Raw genomic sequence first — 17,730 nt, 5'->3', positions numbered from 1 at the left:
AAATCTTACAGACCCCAAACTTTTGAACAGTAGGCTAGTACTATAATTAGGGTAGTTTTGTAAAAGTCACTGACTAATTACAGGCGAGTTGAGAGCACAAATCACAAAATATTTAGGCCTAGTAGTCATGAAAACATATTCAGGTTTAGCATATTAATGATGCATTCACCTCATAAATCATGACACACTGCTCTAGCACAGGAAAGTGCAATCAAGTTCAAGTGCATGCTTTTAAAATGAAAAAGTATTGGTATCGGCGATACTGGCCCTGTATTTACTTGGTATCGGATCGATACCATCACTAGTGTGTGTGTGTGTGTGTGTGTGTGTATTAGAGCTGTCAAATGGATTAATCGCGATTAATCGCATCTAACGTAAAAGTTAACATACTTCATGTGTATGTATATATAATTATATATATTTTGTGACCCTGGATCACAGACCCAGTCTCGAGTCGCACGGGTATATTTGAGGCAATAGCCAACAATACATTGTATGGGTCAAAATTATCTATTTTCCTTTTATGCCAATAATCATTAGGATATTAAGTAAAGATCATGTTCCATGAAGATATTTTGTAAATTTCCTACCGTAAATATATAAAACATGTATTTGTGTGAGTGAATGCAGCACAATCGCCAACATAAATGAACAACTTTAAAGGAGATTTTCTCTATGTTTCGATTTTTTTCGCACCCTCAGATTCCAGATTTTCAATAGTTGTATCTCGACCAAATATTATCATATCATAACAAACATACATCAATGGAAAGATTATTGATTCAGCTTTCAGAATATGTATAAATCTCAAAATCTTGATGATTGCTGATTTATATCCTCTGGAGAACTGCAGTGTGAGGAAGGAGAGATGGTTCACTGAAGTATCAGGAAATCCTCGGAGAAAACGCCATGCCGTCATTGAGGAAGCTGAAGCTTGGACCTTCAACAGGACAGTGATCACAAACAAACCTCAGATTCCACCAAGGCTTGGTTTCAGGGATTTGAAGGCGGTTGCAGAAGCAAACTCAGGAATATTCCTGAACTGGAGGCCGTTGCTCATGAGGAACGGCTCAGATTCCTCAGAAACAGAAGCTGAGTCTGCTTATACATCTCGTTTGCAGCAGATCATACAGCAAAAGGATGAGTACTAAAGATGCTTGAATAATTTTGAGACTGCAGAAGTCATTAAAAGTTGCATTTTCAGTTGAATTTGTGGAAACCACCTGAAACATTTGTTGTGTTGAGCTATTTTACAGTTTTTTCCGATTGCTAAACGACAGTGGGAACAACTGGAGTCACATGTGCAAAACTCTAACTCCAGTCTGCACAGCAGCAGTTCATGTAGACCAAACTCTAGTTCGTTTCTCATTGCTTGAACACAGTTATCAAAACTCTACACACTTATCCCATGACTTTAACCACAACCTGCACAACACTGTGGATTTATTGCACTTTGTTCAAATGCTAACACACTGCTGTCAAAACTGTGAACCACACATTCAAAACAGAATAGAGTTCAGCCTTGTGCCTTTCAACATTAGAGAGAACATTAGATGTGATGTTGATGAAAACCTGTGGCCTGATGCTAGAGAGAGGCATGAAGTATGAAGTCACTGAAATTGTTCAAACTGTAAAGATGAAAAGTTAGTATTTTCTGTATTGGTGTTTGATGCTAGTGTTTTTCCTCTCAGTGTCTTCTGAGTGACAGTGTGTGTTATCTCAGTGTGTTCTGAGTGACAGTGTGTGTTATCTCAGTGAGGGTTGTGTATAGTGTTTGGCTGCACTGAGCCTGTTTTGAGCCGTGTGTTAAGAGTTGTGTTACTTGGAGTGAGTTTTGCAGGTGATGTGAACTGTTTAGCTCAGGTGACTGTTGGTAGTGCAGACTGTAGTTAGAGTTTTGCACATGTAGCTCCAGTTGTGCTCACTGTCGTTTAGCAATCGAAAAAAACTGTAATTACTTTTGTTTGATTTGTTCATTGCAAACAGCTGAAAGTCTGTAAATGTTCCCAATAAACCTGATTTGCAATGGGGGGGGGGGGATAATTTTGATTACAAATATTAAAATATAAAAAAAAAAAAAAAAAAAAAAAAATTTAAATAAATGAAGTCTAAATAAATAAATAACATGTAATAACATGTAATAAAAAGTATAACTAGGAAAATATCTGCTTTACAACTTCACAGCTGCCTTTTAAATTTTAGACTTGGGATCCCAGATGATATTTGGGTGTCCGTTACATCAAAAAGACTGAAAACCCTGATGTAGACTGTAAAAAAACATCATAGTAACAACCACCCACAACACCCAAGCAACCACCAAGCAATTCCCTAACAACCAGCCAGAACACCCTAACAACCATCTAGCAATGCCATAACAACCACCTACAACACCCTAGCAACCACCTAGCAATGCCTGAACAACCACCCACAACACCCTAGCAATGCCCAAACAACCAGCCACAACACCCTAGCAATACCCTAGCAACCACCCACAACCCCTAGCAACCACCTAGCAATGCCCTAACAACCAGCCAGAACACCCTAACAACCATCTAGCAATGCCATAACAACCACACACAACACCCTAGCAACCACCTAGCAATGCCTAAACAACCAGCCAGAACACCCTAGCAACCATCCAGCAATGCCCTAACAACCAGCCAGAACACCCTAACAACCATCTAACAATGACCTAACAACCACCCACAACACCCCAGCAATGCCCTAACAACCACCCACAACCCCCTAGCAATACCCTAGCAACCACCCACAACCCCCTAGCAATGCCCTAACAACCAGCCAGAACACCCTAGCAACCACCTAGCAATGCCCTAACAACCACCCAGAACAGCCTAACAGCCAGAACACCCTAACAACCATATAGCAATGACCTAACAACCACCCACAACACCCTAGCAACCACCTAGCAATGCCCTAACAACCAGCCAAAACACCCTAGCAACCATCTAGCAATGACCTAACAACCACCCACAACACCCTAGCAACCACCTAGCAATGCCCTAACAACCACCCAGAACAGCCTAACAGCCAGAACACCCTAACAACCATATAGCAATGACCTAACAAACACCCACAACACCCTAGCAACCACCTAGCAATGCCCTAACAACCAGCCAAAACACCCTAGCAATCATCTAGAAATGCCCTAACAACCAGCCTGAACACCCTAGCAACCACCTAGCAATGCCTGAACAACCAGCCAGAACACCCTAGCAACCATCCAGCGATGCTTTAGTGAAGACATATAAGTGGCATGTGGAATCCTTCAGTGAGTTGACGTGTGTGTTCAGTGTGTTCAGTGTTCAGTCACTGACTGGAACGCTGGATCTCCTCAGTGTTTCCCGTGATCCGTCGGGATCAGGAGCGGCGCGCTGACAGCCGATGGGAGTACACTGCAAAAAAATGCTTTTCTTATCGTATTTTTGTCTTGTTTCCAGTCCAAAGATCTAAAAATCTTAAATCAAGATCCATTTACTAAAGTAGGAAATAAGATAAGATATAAGCCATTAGATATTGTGTCTTGTTTTCTGGGGAAATAAATCAAAATAAAGCGAGTTTTTTCCTAAAAAAAGGCAAAATGATCTGCCAATGAGATACGAGAAATAATCTTGTTTCTGTTTGAATTAAGATTATTTGTCTGACCCCACTGGCAGAAATGTAGCTTTTTTTAAGCAAAAACTCACTTCATTTATTTTTTTTCCCCAGAAAACAAGACAATGGGCCCTATCTTGCACCCAGCGCAATTGACTTTGTACACCGACGCATGTATCATTCCTATTTTGCACCCGCGCAAAGCGTGTTTTTCCCTCCACAGAAGCACGTCGCTAAACTAGGGAATGAACTTGCGCTCCCTGGGCGGTTCAGCGCAAAAAAGGAGGCGTGTTCTGGCGCAAACGTTCCTTCATGCTATTTTGCAGGTTTCGAAAACAGTTGCGCCACTAACCAGGAAAAAATGGTTTAAAGTCAGTGGCGCGTTGCGCATGTTATTCAGATGCTATTTTAAGGGCGCATGCTTGGCCATAATCAATGTAGCGTGTGCACAACGCGCATACACTTTGATTCTCTCATCTACACAGAAGCAGCAGTTTTCATTTTTGCAAATCATACATTATTACGATAGATAGATAGATAGATAGATAGATAGATAGATAGATAGATAGATAGATAGATAGATAGATAGATAGATAGATAATTTATTATAAAAACATACATCTAGCTTACACATTTACCCAAATTATCATACGCCTTTTTAACCGAAGTTAATTTGGGTGGGTTTCTCCATCCTCAACGTCCCTGACGAGAGCGTTGCTCTCCTCGGCTGTGAACCGCTCCTCGCGTGCGTCTGGCAAATCCGCCGTTATAATAGGAATCCGCTTTAGAACAAGCGCGCCTGCTCTTAAAGGGAATGTGAGATGACGCTCTGATTGGTTTATTTCACGTTACGCCCAAACCACACCTATGAATAATGAAGCTACTTCAGACCAACCCATTTTAGATTTGCGCCTGGCGCAAGAGTCATTTATCCCGCCGGTATAATAGCAACAGCGCCAAGACCCGCCCACAAGGTTACTTGCGCTTTGCGCTTTGACACTTGCGTTTCAGATCGTTAAAATAGGGCCCATAATATCTAATGTCACTTTACTCATCTAGTAAATCCTTCTTGGTTTAAGAATCTTTAGATATTCGGACTGGAAACAAGACTAAAACACTGAGTAAGAAAAGCATTTTTCAGTGTTCAGCCGATGATCTCGCTCTGATCTCCCGTCCGACAGCAAACACTGTTCCCAGAAAGAGACTCGCTTCAGTCTCTCTTCCAGCAGGTTAAACACCCGTGTTAAACACACTGCACACTAACAGCATCTGACACACACACACACACACAGCAGAGGCCGTCTTCAGCCGCTAGTCAGATTATTCAGCTGTGGTTATGACATATTGAGTTGTGCTTGGAGTCGATTGCTTTTCTTTGTGATGATAATAACGCAATCAAACATGATTTTACTGATTTCTTTTGGCCAGACTGTCATACAAAGAAATTATGAATGCATGCAAAAACAACAGAACCAATGAAATATTAATAACTGATTATGTGTGATTATTTTCCCATTTTTGTTTTTCCTCTAGCTGTAGTTTGCCTTTTTTGTCAAATAATTTTGTCAGATGAAGACCTTTGATGGTTTAATTGAACTTTTTCTCACAGTATAAATCGGTTCGTTACTACATATTAATTCCAGAAAACTGCGTATCATATGCATGTAAAAACTCATTTTCGTGTATAAATTGCACGATAAACACAATGCATGCAATAGAGACGCGTGACAGAGCAAACAAACGCGCATCTCAGCGTGTGCATCAGCAGCTTGTCATGAATATTGAAACACAACACAAGATGTTTGTGTGAAGCTCAAACCACCAGCGTCTGAGAAACAAGAGACTGAGAGAAACCACAGATGACTGAAACACTGAAACACTCTCTGATTCATCTGATTTCATGACATGTTTATTCATTGATTAAGTAAATATTAATAAACAAAACAAAAACAAACGCAGGGCTTTGTTTCCATTTTTTTTTTTAAACACTAGGAAAAATATTACAATTTTATGTTTTGTTAAAGGTTCTTTTATAGTTTATATTCATATTTTGAATTTGTCTTTATTTTTGTATTTTCTGTTTTCATTTTAATGAGTTAAATTTTTAATAATCTTGTTGTATTTTTGAAATTGTATTACTTTTTTAAATGTGTCTATATAGTCTTTAGTAATTTCTTATAGTTTCTTTAGTTTTAGTAATGAAATAAAATGAAATAAAATGAAATAAATAAAATAAAATAAATCTTTTTAATTAATTAATTAATTAATTACAAAAAATAATTAAATAAAATAAAAAATAATAATAATAAAATAAAATAAATAATGATACTAAAATAACACTGCAAAAACTATTGTGACTTTTTTTTAGTTTTAGTAATATAATATAATAAAATTTAATTTAATATAATATAATATAATATAATATAATACTAAAATAACACTGCAAAAACTATTGTAACTACTTTATTTTTATTTTATTTAACTATTTGAATGTAAAAAAAACCCTAAAAATTCACTTCATTTTGAAACATTTCTCAGAAAGACTCAATATCTTCAGTCATTTTGCTTCTTCTCCAGTAATTGTATCTTGATTTCAGAATGTTTAGATGTTTGTGCTGGAAATCGAGACCGAAACACTGAAAACATCATCATCTTCCTCAGTGTTTGAATGGATCGGAATGAAACTCAAGCTCTTCTGACAGACGAAACAGAATATATCGGTGTCGACACGCTTTAACCTCCCGCATCACACACACATAAACACATGAAACGCTGACGTTTTCCTTTCAGCTCACACTCACGTCACTTCTGTTTCAGCGACTGACTCTCTCTCTGTGAGGAGTGTGTGGCGGATGCGGTCGCCATGACGACAGACATCACTCATGGGATGGATGTGTGGGCTGAAGCGACACAAGCAGAGATTAGCATGAGACACCGAACCAGCTCTCAGACGACAGCGGCAAAGCTTTATCATAATAGTGAAAGTTGACTGATATGTGATTGTAAATGTGAATTGTATTAATTTTATTTATGTATTTATTTATTTTATTTTACTTAACTTTATTTTATTTTATATTATGTATTTTTTATATGTAGTTTTATTAAATTTATGTATTTTTTCAATTTAATTTAATTTTGTATTTTAATTTATTTTATTTCATTTCATCTATTTTTTATGCTGATATGATTTCTAACATGTAAGATGGTCAAAATACATGCAAATAATGTTCAAGAAATTGCTTATTTCACTCATTGTTTAATAAAAATATATATAGTTTTTATTGTATTTCGGGGGGTGGGATTTTTCTTTCAGTGACATTTATTGGCCAGTTCAACAATTATATTATTTACCATGGTAACCACAGTTCCCTTTCGAAAGGGAACTCGCACTGCGTTGAAATGACGGTATGGGGACAGGTGTCGGAAATCACAATCAAATCACGGCAATCAGCTTGACCGGCGACAGCCCATGAGTCATTAGCGTGTGACCTGGAAGTATAAAAGGGCGCCTTGCAAACAATCATCTTTTCGCCTTCAGGGACTGTTCTGTTTGTAAACGCTGAAGGATTACGGTAAGAGAATTTAAAAATGAAACGCACGGGGAAGGCTGATAGTTTTCAGAAGTGTGCTGACCCGTGCCCAAAATATTTGACGCCGGGTGACACACATGAACTGTGCTTTTTCTGTCCAACCCTGACATCCAAACCGCTGAAGACTACAGGACGTCTGAAAGGCAGAGCATATACGGCAGTAGGTCAGGCGGTGTTGCAGGCGTATCGCCGCTGCGGGATCTCCACCAGGGGGTAGGGCTGTCTCCTGAGAGGCGCCGCACCACAGATCTTGCTCTCCGGGCCGCTAAACACACTGCCGCCCGGATCGGCCGGTCGATGGTGGCGATGGTGGCCACGGAGAGGCATCTGTGGTTAAACCTGGCTGACATCGGGGAGAAAGAGAAGGCCTTTCTCCTCGACTCGCCGGTCTTGCCCTCTGAACTTTTTGGCACCTCCATGGAGGCGGTGGTTGGAAGTTCAGGGAGGTGAAGGCGCGCTCAGCTGCTTACAGGACTTGTCTACCGCTGAGATCCGGATCCACACCCAGACAGGCGGGAGAGCCTAACCCTTCACGGTCCGAGGACCGTAAACAGGGCCAGTGTCGCCTCTCGTGGAGGTCCATGGAGGAGCAGGGCGCAGAAGAGGCGTGACTCCCGCAAGAAGAGGGATCTGAGGGAGGTGATCCAGCACAAACGCAGTGTCGGTGATGGATCATCTCCCCGGAGGGTGTGTTACATCTCAGCCCTCTCCTCTCTTCCCGACTCCCCAGGCGTTTCTTACATCAGGCCTGAGGCAGGGCCCATGATGAGACCGATGTTCTGATGGCCCGCCTCGGCTTGGTTAGTGAGAGCGACTCTTTCAGGCATGTAAAGTGGTAGACCCCATGTTCATAGAGTCTTCACTCCGCACGCCGCAGGTGACCTGAGTTGTCTTCTCTAAGAAACTCTTGTCTTCTCTTTTTGTGTGCAACTAACACTAAAATGTATTTCTCTACAGACCTTTTGTTCCCTGTGTAGAGTTATGGGGTCACGGTATTGTACATTAAGGTAAGGTAAACTTGGATATTAGTGCCCTGAAGTTCCCCTGTTAGGTGGCTACAACGATTTAAAGAAGCTCCAATTATATGGGCGTCTTTTGTGAGTATGTGATGGCTTCCTTTTTGTGTATTCACGGGGTGTGCCACCACTCGTTCCAGTTGTTACTGGCTTAGGCTTCCTCTCATGATGAGAGCTTTTTGAGGCCGCCGCTCATTCATATAAATGGAATGTTAGAGTGTTAGAGAATATTGTGAGCGCTAAGTGGCAGAACGTCATTCTAGAAAGAATGGAAGTGTTTTATGCTGCCGCTTGTTTTATTTCTGAGACACATCTGTGTTAGCCCTTGGGCTATTTTTGGTGTTGGAGTGTAGACTGACGCTGGAGCTTGTCCAGCCCACGGGCCGCCTGACACGGGCCGTCTGACACGGGCCGTCTGACACGTTCTGCTAAAGCATTTCTGCCTCTGGCCCTTCACTATGTGAATGTAGGCTTTTTAAGCATCTCTATATGACAGCCTCCTCCCATGGTGGGAGTCATTCGGCCAAGGCCCACCCCCTTCTCTGCATTCGGGGGTGAGAAGAGTAATGCAGGTTGGTGCAGAGGCATGAGTAGCAAAGACCTAAGGTTAGGCCTTCAATAAGGCCTCCCCGGTACAATGGGTCTTTTTTGAGCAGGGTTTAGGCCGTCTTTCGCCTCACAAAGAGACTGGTTTGTTGTTTGGCCGACCCCGCTGTGCAGAACTAGTATATGGACCCAGGCCACCAGTATAGCCTCCACTCAGCTTGCTGAGCTACCTGCTCGAGTTGGGTTGTAGGTGGGTGGCTTGCAATCTAGCCCCACTTCCCCAGGCTGGGCGCAGATAAGGTCCTGTTACCCCTCGAGCCACTGGTAGGCCCGAACCCTGTTGAATCTCAGGGTTAGGTAGTGGTACTCCCCTGTTGATACAGGGTAGGTAGTGAGTAGTACCCTACTCTCAGTTCTGTATTACTCTACCTCGCACCACTATGGCTCGGGTCGAGCGGGAAGTTCTAACCTTCACTTCATTTTTTGGGTTTCGAAGTACGCTCCCATGAAGCCAGAGCATTGCCATGAGCTGACGCCCATGCGTACAGATGGTAGGCCCCTGACTAAAAGAAAAAATTGGGGCCTCCATAGAGGCAGAGTAGCGTATGTTGTACTCCCCTTGCTTAAAGGATGTTGCTTTTTTGCCGAGTACACTGCCTTTGGCAAAGTGATTAGGTACCAGGAAGCTGTAGGCACTGTATAAACAGCTTATCTGCCACCGAAGGCTGCGAGGTTAGGTGGCAGGCCTCAGCAGACCTCCTTGACCAGGCAGCCACAAGAGGGCTCTTGAGGCCAGCTTACCTCTGATGGTTGGCCTCAATAGTTCGGGCAGTAGACCTTAACAGGCCTCCTCGGAGGTGAGTCCCAACATTGTTGGACGTACATTATAGCCACGACCAGGTAGCTAGCTGTATTAGGCCTCCTGTGGGTGGGCCCAATAGTTATGTTGGTGTAGTATGATTCCCAACAGTGTATGTTTGTAGCAGAATAGACTTGCTATCAGCTAGTAGGCCCGACCAGGCCTCCCTGATAGGCGAGTCTCCAGCAGTGTGAAGATGGCTGACAGCACTGACTTGCTTCAGGCCTAGTAGGCCTCTTTAATCCTCTAAGTGAGTCTGTGAGTATCCAAACAGCAGTGTTGATGGTCAGGCTCTGACCTTAGCAGGCCTTCCTGACCCTGAGCCCCATCATGGGGAGCTCGACTGTTATTTCACTGGCCAATCAGACATTAGGCCTCAGTGGGCCCCTTAGCATGGCGGCGTGGGTATATCGTTCCCCATAGCATCATTTCGAAAAGTTCAGGTTAAGACTGTAACATATGTTCCTTGAGAACAGGGAATGAGACACTGCATCTTTCACCATGCCTCGGGATGCCTGCCAAACAGTCCCTTCAGACGATGAGGTGATTATCATGTTTGCAAGGCGCCCTTATATACTTCCAGGTCGCACGCTAATGATTCATGGGCTGTCGCCGGTCAATCTGATTGGCGTAATTTGATTGTGATTTCAGACACCTGTCACACTGAGGCGTCCCCCATAGCGTCATTTCGACGCCGTGTCTCGTTCCAAGTTCTCAGGGAACATAGGTTACAGTCGTAACCTGAGACGTTATCTATGTGAATATACAGTAAAGTGTCATTTATTCCTGTGATCAAAGCTGAATTTTCAGCATCATTACTCCAGTCTTCAGTGTCACATGATCCTTCAGAAATCATTCTAATATGATGATTTGATGCTCAAGAAACATTTATGATTATTATCAATGTTTTCTGATATCCAACATAAAATATGGGTTTTGCAGTACAAAAAGTTGAGAAGCAAAACATGCATAATCAGATCGGTTGTGTAACTCCAGGTACAGGCGTGGACCTTCGCTCTGACTCTCATTACTGTATGAACACACGGTTCTGATGCCAGGGAATTGATCAAGAGCTCTAGAGGAGGAGCTGGAAGAAACAAAGAGCGCTTTAGTTGCACTGGAGGAATGAATTAGCATAGAGTTTAGAGTCCAGCATCTCAACACACACTCTCACTTCACTGGGGAAAACAGAGAAAGAGCGTTTCGACCTAACGCTTTCAACAACTGAGCCGTCGCATGAAACAGTGTTACGCAATCATCATCATCATTCAACAATATAAAGCATTCACATAATTAAACACTGCAAACAAATGATGTCCCTACACTGCAAAAATGCTTTTCTTAATCAGTATTTTTGTCTGGTTTCCAGTCCAAATATCTAAAAATTCCTTAAATCGAGATGCATTTACTATGAGTAAAATGACATAAGATATTATGTCCTGTTTTCAACTTAGTCTTAATTCAAACAGAAACAAGATTATTTTTCTGACCCCATTAGCAGATAATTTAGCTTGTTTTAAGCAAAAACTCACTTTATTTTGATCTTCTCCCCCCAGAAAACAAGACATAATATCTTATAGCATTTTACTACCTAAGTTAATGCTTCTTGAATTAAGATTTTTTGGGGGTATTTGGACTGGAAACAAGACAAGCATTTTTTTGCAGTGCACTTTTTCAATAGTACATTGCAAAATTACTAATACTTTTTTTCTAGAAGAGCGTCTCATTGAGCGTCTCACAAAAACAGGGTTACGCATTCGCAATCATCATCATCATCATCATCATCATCATCACAGATCCAACATCAAACACATTCAACAATATAAAGCATTCACATAATTAAACACTGCAAACAAATCATCTTCTTCCACAGTGTTGTATCTTTTTGTGTTATTTTCCAAGTGAAGATGAATAAAATGCAAAAGAGACTGCATCAAAGAGCTGCTCTAAGAAAGAGTACACTAAAATCTTTATATTAAAGTTAAATATGATATGAATATATGTAATCAGTGTAATTGGAACAAACTGGAGATGCTTTTGCCATTATCATACTGCTTTTTTTAGTAATTTCGGATAGTAAATTAATCAACTCAATTCTCATTCATGCATGAATAGTATTTATCAGAATTTTGAGTCATGCAAATACTTTATTCAGAATATTCTCAAACTGAATTGTATTCATCTTGTGTAAACAGGTAATTCTGGGTTATATTCGATACAGATGAAAAGTCAAGCTATCAAAGAAATGGATAGTTCCATCACAGGAGCTTCCCTCCACTGGTCTGAGTCCTATCTCATAGGTCGGTCCTTCAGGGAGAGCCGAGGTATCCAGAGCACATCAGCGGACCACAGGGGTTCCCCAGGGCTCAGTGCTGGGACCGCTCCTCTTCTCCGTCTACACCACATCACTGGGACACATCACACAGGCACATGGTTTATCTTACCATTGCTATGCTGATGACACACAGCTCTTCCTCTCATTTCAACGGATCTCAAGCTGTCTGGCGGACATCTCGGCATGGATGAAGGAACATCACCTGCAGCTCAACCTGGCAAAGACTTAGCTTCTCGTCCACCCTGCCAATCCGTCTCTACAGCACGACTTCACTATCCAACTAGATCAATCACCCCATCAAGGTCGGTCAGAAATCTCCAGTAATATTTGATGACCAGCTGACCTTCACAGATCACATTTCAAAGACAGCTTGATCATGCAGGTTTGCACTGCACAACATCAGGAAGATCAGGCCTTTTCTTACTGAGCATGCAACACAACTCCTCGTCCAGGCCCTGCTCATCTCTAGGCTTGACTACTGCAATGCTCTTCTGGCTGGACTTCCATCATGTGCAACTAAAACTCTACAAATGATTCAGAAAGCTGCAGCTCGTCTTGTCTTCAACACGTCACTCCTCTGTTCATCTCTCTGCACTGGCTACCTCTCGCTGCTCGCATCAAGTTCAAGGCATTGACGCTTGCTTACAGATCTATCACAGGCTCAGCTCCCTCCTACTTTCACTCACTCCTACGAGTCTACATCCCTACCAGAAGCCTACGATCGGTCAAAGAGCGACGTCTCGTGGTTCCAAAAAATCACTTTCCAGAACATTCTCATTCACGGTTCCCTGCTGGTGGAATGCTCTCCCTACCCTCATCCGGAATGCAGAATCCCTGACAACATTCAAAAGACAACTGAAAACCCAAAAAACAAAACAAAAAAAAAAACATTTCTTTTAATCCTCCCTTATCTGAACAATGCCTGAACTTCTTGCGTTGTTTTTGCCTCTTCACGATTAATCATTAATTTAGTCCTAATTTGTAAGTCGCTTTGGACAAAAGCGTCTGCTAAATGACAAAATGTAAATGTAAAAATGTAAATGTAGTTCACTCAAAAAAATATCTAAACATTGTTAAATCAGGATACATTTACTGGAGAAGCAAAATGACTGAAGATATTAAGACTGGAAAATGTATCAAAATGAAGTGAGTTTGTGTTTAAAGTAAGAACAAATATCTGTCATGGTGTCAGAAAAATACACTTGTTTTCCCTTCAAATTAAGTTTATTTTCTGACTCCATTGGCAGATATTTGCTCTTGTTTTAAGTACAAACTTTTTCATTTTTCATTCAGCAAGACTCAATATCTTCAGTCATTTTGCTTGTCCAGTAAATGTATCTTGATTTAAGAATGTTTAGATATTTGTGCTGGAAAACAAGACAGAAACACTGAGGAAGAACATCATTTTTTTACAAGTAAGGTTAAAGTAATACATTTTGTCATCATGTCGTTCCAAACATAAAATGAGCATTTGTCAAGCTAAAAAAAAAAAAGCCTTAATTAAAATGCAAACTACATTTCCCATCATCCTCTGCGGCAATAAACGATAAACAGCACAAACACAGCAGCAATCCAACACTTAATCTAGCAGTGCAAAACAAAAGTGTTTGTTCGGAAATGAAAGAAATATGAAATTGCCAATATCAAAAGCACTTCGACTTCAGCACGATCTTCCCAAACAGAATTAGGCGGAACAACAAGAGTTCACTCATCTGAATGCATGAATACAGTAAATCATCAAGTCAAACACAAGTTATAATAATCATGTTTAGACTGGGATCCTTCACACAAGTAGCCGTCACATTACACCGTCTGTTCAAACACTGCATTAATGCATGCTGGGGTTTGATTGACAGAATTACACGTTCCAATCATGAATGAATGAAACAGGGAACAATCAATATCACTTCACTAATGGACGGGGGAAATTACAAATCAGCACTTCACATGTTTGCCTAAAATAGAAGAACATTAGACATTGCAAATGCACATGTATTGCACATGCTGTATTCATATTTATTTGCACGAGTATATGATGTCATCATAGTAGAAATTACTCTTTTTGATGACGTTGCTGGAAATGTAGACACAAATTTATTAATTGCACATACAATTTCCATGCATTTGCATTACACAGTTTTAACTTAATAAACTTAATGTGATGCATATTTGCCAGTCGTACATAAATCTGCACTCGGGAAATCATTTAACTATTTGCATTGTTTTTTTGTTTTTTGTGGATAAAAAAAAAATATATATATATATATTGCATTTGGTAGGCTCAACATATATCTGTGCATCTGTTGTGAAAAAAAATACATTTATTGAGTTAAAATATGCCTAGCTAAGGAACAAGCAATATTAAGTTATGCACGAGATTGAAACTAACTGGCTTCAATTGGAGATTAACAATCAAGTCTTTTCACAACCAAAGTTAAAATGCGTTCAAATATTTGAAGATTCTTTGGTTGTTTGTTTGTCATTATCCTTTCCAAAGGTGTAACAATGAATACTGTAATGTATTTATGTAATTATTCACAATATCATAAAATTCATTATAAGGTGCACAGGTCATGCATTAAAATACTTTTATAATGCATTATATATGAAGGATTTAAGTAAAGCTTAGGTTTATTACTCTATTGTGTGTTTAAAACACAAGCAATTTTCACTCAGAAATTGCAAGTAAATAATTACCAATATACCAATAATTACAAAGAAACAGCCAGTAAAACTGAATTAAGCATGACATTTTGAAGTAGAAAACTGAAATAGAATTTTTTTTTCAAAGATCTGAGCCGTTTCATTTATGCATGACTGACACTTATGCATCACATTATGTTTATTAGTTTATGTTAAAAAAAATGCATGTAAATTTTACATGCAATTCAAGCGCATGAATCTTAAATATTTTTCTGAGGAGTGTGTTGAAATGAAGTGTGTGTGTAAGGCGCATGCAGTGAACACAACTACATATAATCATCAGAGTGTGTTGGCATTCAACAGCGTCATTTCCATTCCTCCATCGGCATTGATTTTAAAGTGCATTCTCATGGATCAGCTCAGCCCAAACTCTATTATCCTCTTAGTCCTGCGGGACTCACGGACACTGTCCTGCATGCGAACCGACTCCAGAAACACCAGCTATCTCGTTGATATGACGCCCACATCTCAGATCTCAGGTCTCAGATCAGCCCAGCCCGGAGTAAACAGCGCTTAGATGTTCTCCCTCATGACATTTACACACTCTGACTCATGCAAAGCTCTGGTTAACCCACACGAGTTGCAGAATACACGATGAGAATGCAGAATAATATGCAGATTTCAGATGCTTGCTGTCACGTTCATATACAGCGTTTGTTCAAGGCAAACGAACATGTGCAAACGCATCTCAATGCAACTGAGAAAAACCCAATGCATGAACTGAATGAATTGCAATTGCATTTTTGAACTTGCATATGACTAAGCCACACCTAAAAGAAACTTTTGCAATTAAAATCATTCTGTTTTTATGCATTTTAATTCTTACATTGTTATCTCCGACGGATTTGAATCATGCATGTATATATATCTCACACATTTGCTCTTTGTGATGCATTATTTTCCCTCTAAAAACCTGTGGATTAATTGGGAATATTGAACTATCATGCTGTGGGAATGTTTTAACATGAGTAAGCCAAACCCAAATCTTACAGCTAAAAGAAACTTGTGATTGTGTTTTTGTGCATTCTAAAAATGCCACTAAATGTAATTTCAAATTAATAATTGGTCAAATATATGAATATATATATATATATATATATATATATATATATATATATATATATATATATATATATATATTGCATGATTTCGCAGTGTAAAAACCTGTGGGTTGGCTGTTGGGAAGATGGTTTATGAAATGGCACCTGTTCACGCACACACGGCATGTTGACTGGCATATAAATGCATGTGTGTGTGTGAGCTGCTGGCACTCACCATACACTCCCTGGCACCAGATGCCCTCCAGAACCAGCGTCAGGACCCCCAAAACACTGATAATCCCATCCATCATTACGTGTCTCTCAACATATCCACGTTACAGAGCCGGAGTCTCTCCAGAAGGGAAGATGTGGAGGAAAAGCGTCACGAAGCGCGAGTTAAAGCGTCAGATCCGAGCGGGTTTCCTAAATAATCTGACAGATGTTCATTCACGGGTTCGGCTGGGGTTCGGCTGGGGTTCGGTTGAGGTTCGGACACATCAGGCATCTCCTCATCTGGAGCTTCTGACCGTCTTGGTGATGCTGACGATGAAGATGATGATGATCGCGCGCCCGCAGCATCAGGACCAGCGGCGCGTCGTGAACGAGCAATGCGCGTGCGCCTCGCTGTCCGTCATATCGACGAGCGCGCGCGGAACATTAGAACCGTTTGGCGGGATTGTCGAAGCCGAACCGAACCGAGTCCAGTGTGTTCGTGTCGAGGAGGACGAGTGAGAGATATGACCGACGCGGTGCGCAATAACGCGCGCTGTGTGTGTGTGTGTGTGTGAGAGAGAGAGAGAGAGAGAGAGAGAGAGAGAGGGAGGCTCATCTGTATGTAGGACTACACACACACACACACACACACACAAACAAACATACAATGTTTGTCTCTCTCTCTCTCTCTCTCTCTCTCTCTCTCACACACACACACACACACACACACAAACACACACGCCTGGTTCACTATCTTTGTGGGGACTCTCCATAGACGTAATGGTTTTTATACTGTCCAAACTGTATATTCTGTATACCCTAAACATTCCATCACACACACACACACTAATCCTAACCCCTAACACACAAACACACACAAACCCGACCCCTAAACCTATCCATCACACACACACACACACACACACACACACACACACTAACCCAACCCCTAAATCTACCCATCTCTCAAACACACACACACACACACACACGCACGCACGCACTCTCTCTCTCTCTCTCTCTCTCTCTCTCTCACACACACACACACACACACACACACACACACACACACACACACACACAAACACACACTCACTCTCTCTCTCTCTCTCTCTCTCTCTCTCTCTCTCTCACACACACACACACACACACACTCATTCACACAAACACAAATATAAACACACGTAAAGTTAATAATAATGATACAGACTCTTGTCTGTATTATGGGGGAGGAGGTCACATCCTCACAAACCGCCCGATTCGACCACCACGGCCTTCTCATCAAAAACTCGACCTCCAGAGGAAACGCTGCTGCCAGGAACTAGCCATCCACACCATTCTGGCAAACCGCTGAGCCGTGGTCATGTTCGCCACCTCTCGCCCACAGTAACGCTCCGCGTCGGCTGCCGGCATGAGGAGATCATGGTGGATCATGGTGCTTGAAGGATCAACCGCTGACCTCATCCTGAACATCAGAAGGAATGTTGGCGGATTATGACTGGTCAGATTGCCTGTCAATCAAACTCCCTGCGAAGGGTCAATTGGAACTCTGGAGAAATTCTGCAATGGAGTGATTCCTGCTTCAAGGACTGTCTGTCATCTGTGCTCAAACCGTCTACACCCCTCGAAGTCTTCATCCAGTCTCCAGGTGAACTCCACCTCCATTGAGAGCCCAGAAACCGAGAGCAAAACCTAAATTCCTCCAGAGTACCGGGCGTTCCAGGATGTGTTCAGCAAGCGGTTGGATACCCGTCTACCACCTCATCGGCCGTGGGGCTGCTCCACCGAAGGGTAAGGTACACCCACTGTCCATCCC

The 17,730-nt window shown here is 41.4% G+C and overlaps 1 protein-coding gene across 4 annotated transcripts in view; it reads right to left on the bottom strand.

The window, feature by feature from the left end:
• LOC307168745 (MAM domain-containing glycosylphosphatidylinositol anchor protein 2) overlaps positions 1-16,468 on the bottom strand; it is a 192,416-nt gene extending 175,948 nt beyond the window's left edge. For 2 of the 4 annotated variants that reach the window (XM_079888977.1, XM_079888978.1), the window contains exon 1: positions 15,937-16,466. In XM_079888977.1, the coding sequence (XP_079745103.1) occupies positions 15,937-16,012 (76 nt within the window). In that variant the 5' untranslated portion in view covers positions 16,013-16,466. Of the gene's footprint in view, positions 1-15,936 lie in introns of all 4 variants that reach the window. The other 2 variants (XM_079888980.1, XM_079888979.1) reach the window with 2 other exon arrangements.
• Positions 16,469-17,730: the final 1,262 nt, after the last annotated feature.

Source organism: Squalius cephalus, assembly GCF_949319135.1.
Source record: "Squalius cephalus genome assembly, chromosome: 12".
Lineage (NCBI taxonomy): Eukaryota > Metazoa > Chordata > Actinopteri > Cypriniformes > Leuciscidae > Squalius > Squalius cephalus.
This window is presented reverse-complemented; position numbering and strand designations above follow the sequence as displayed.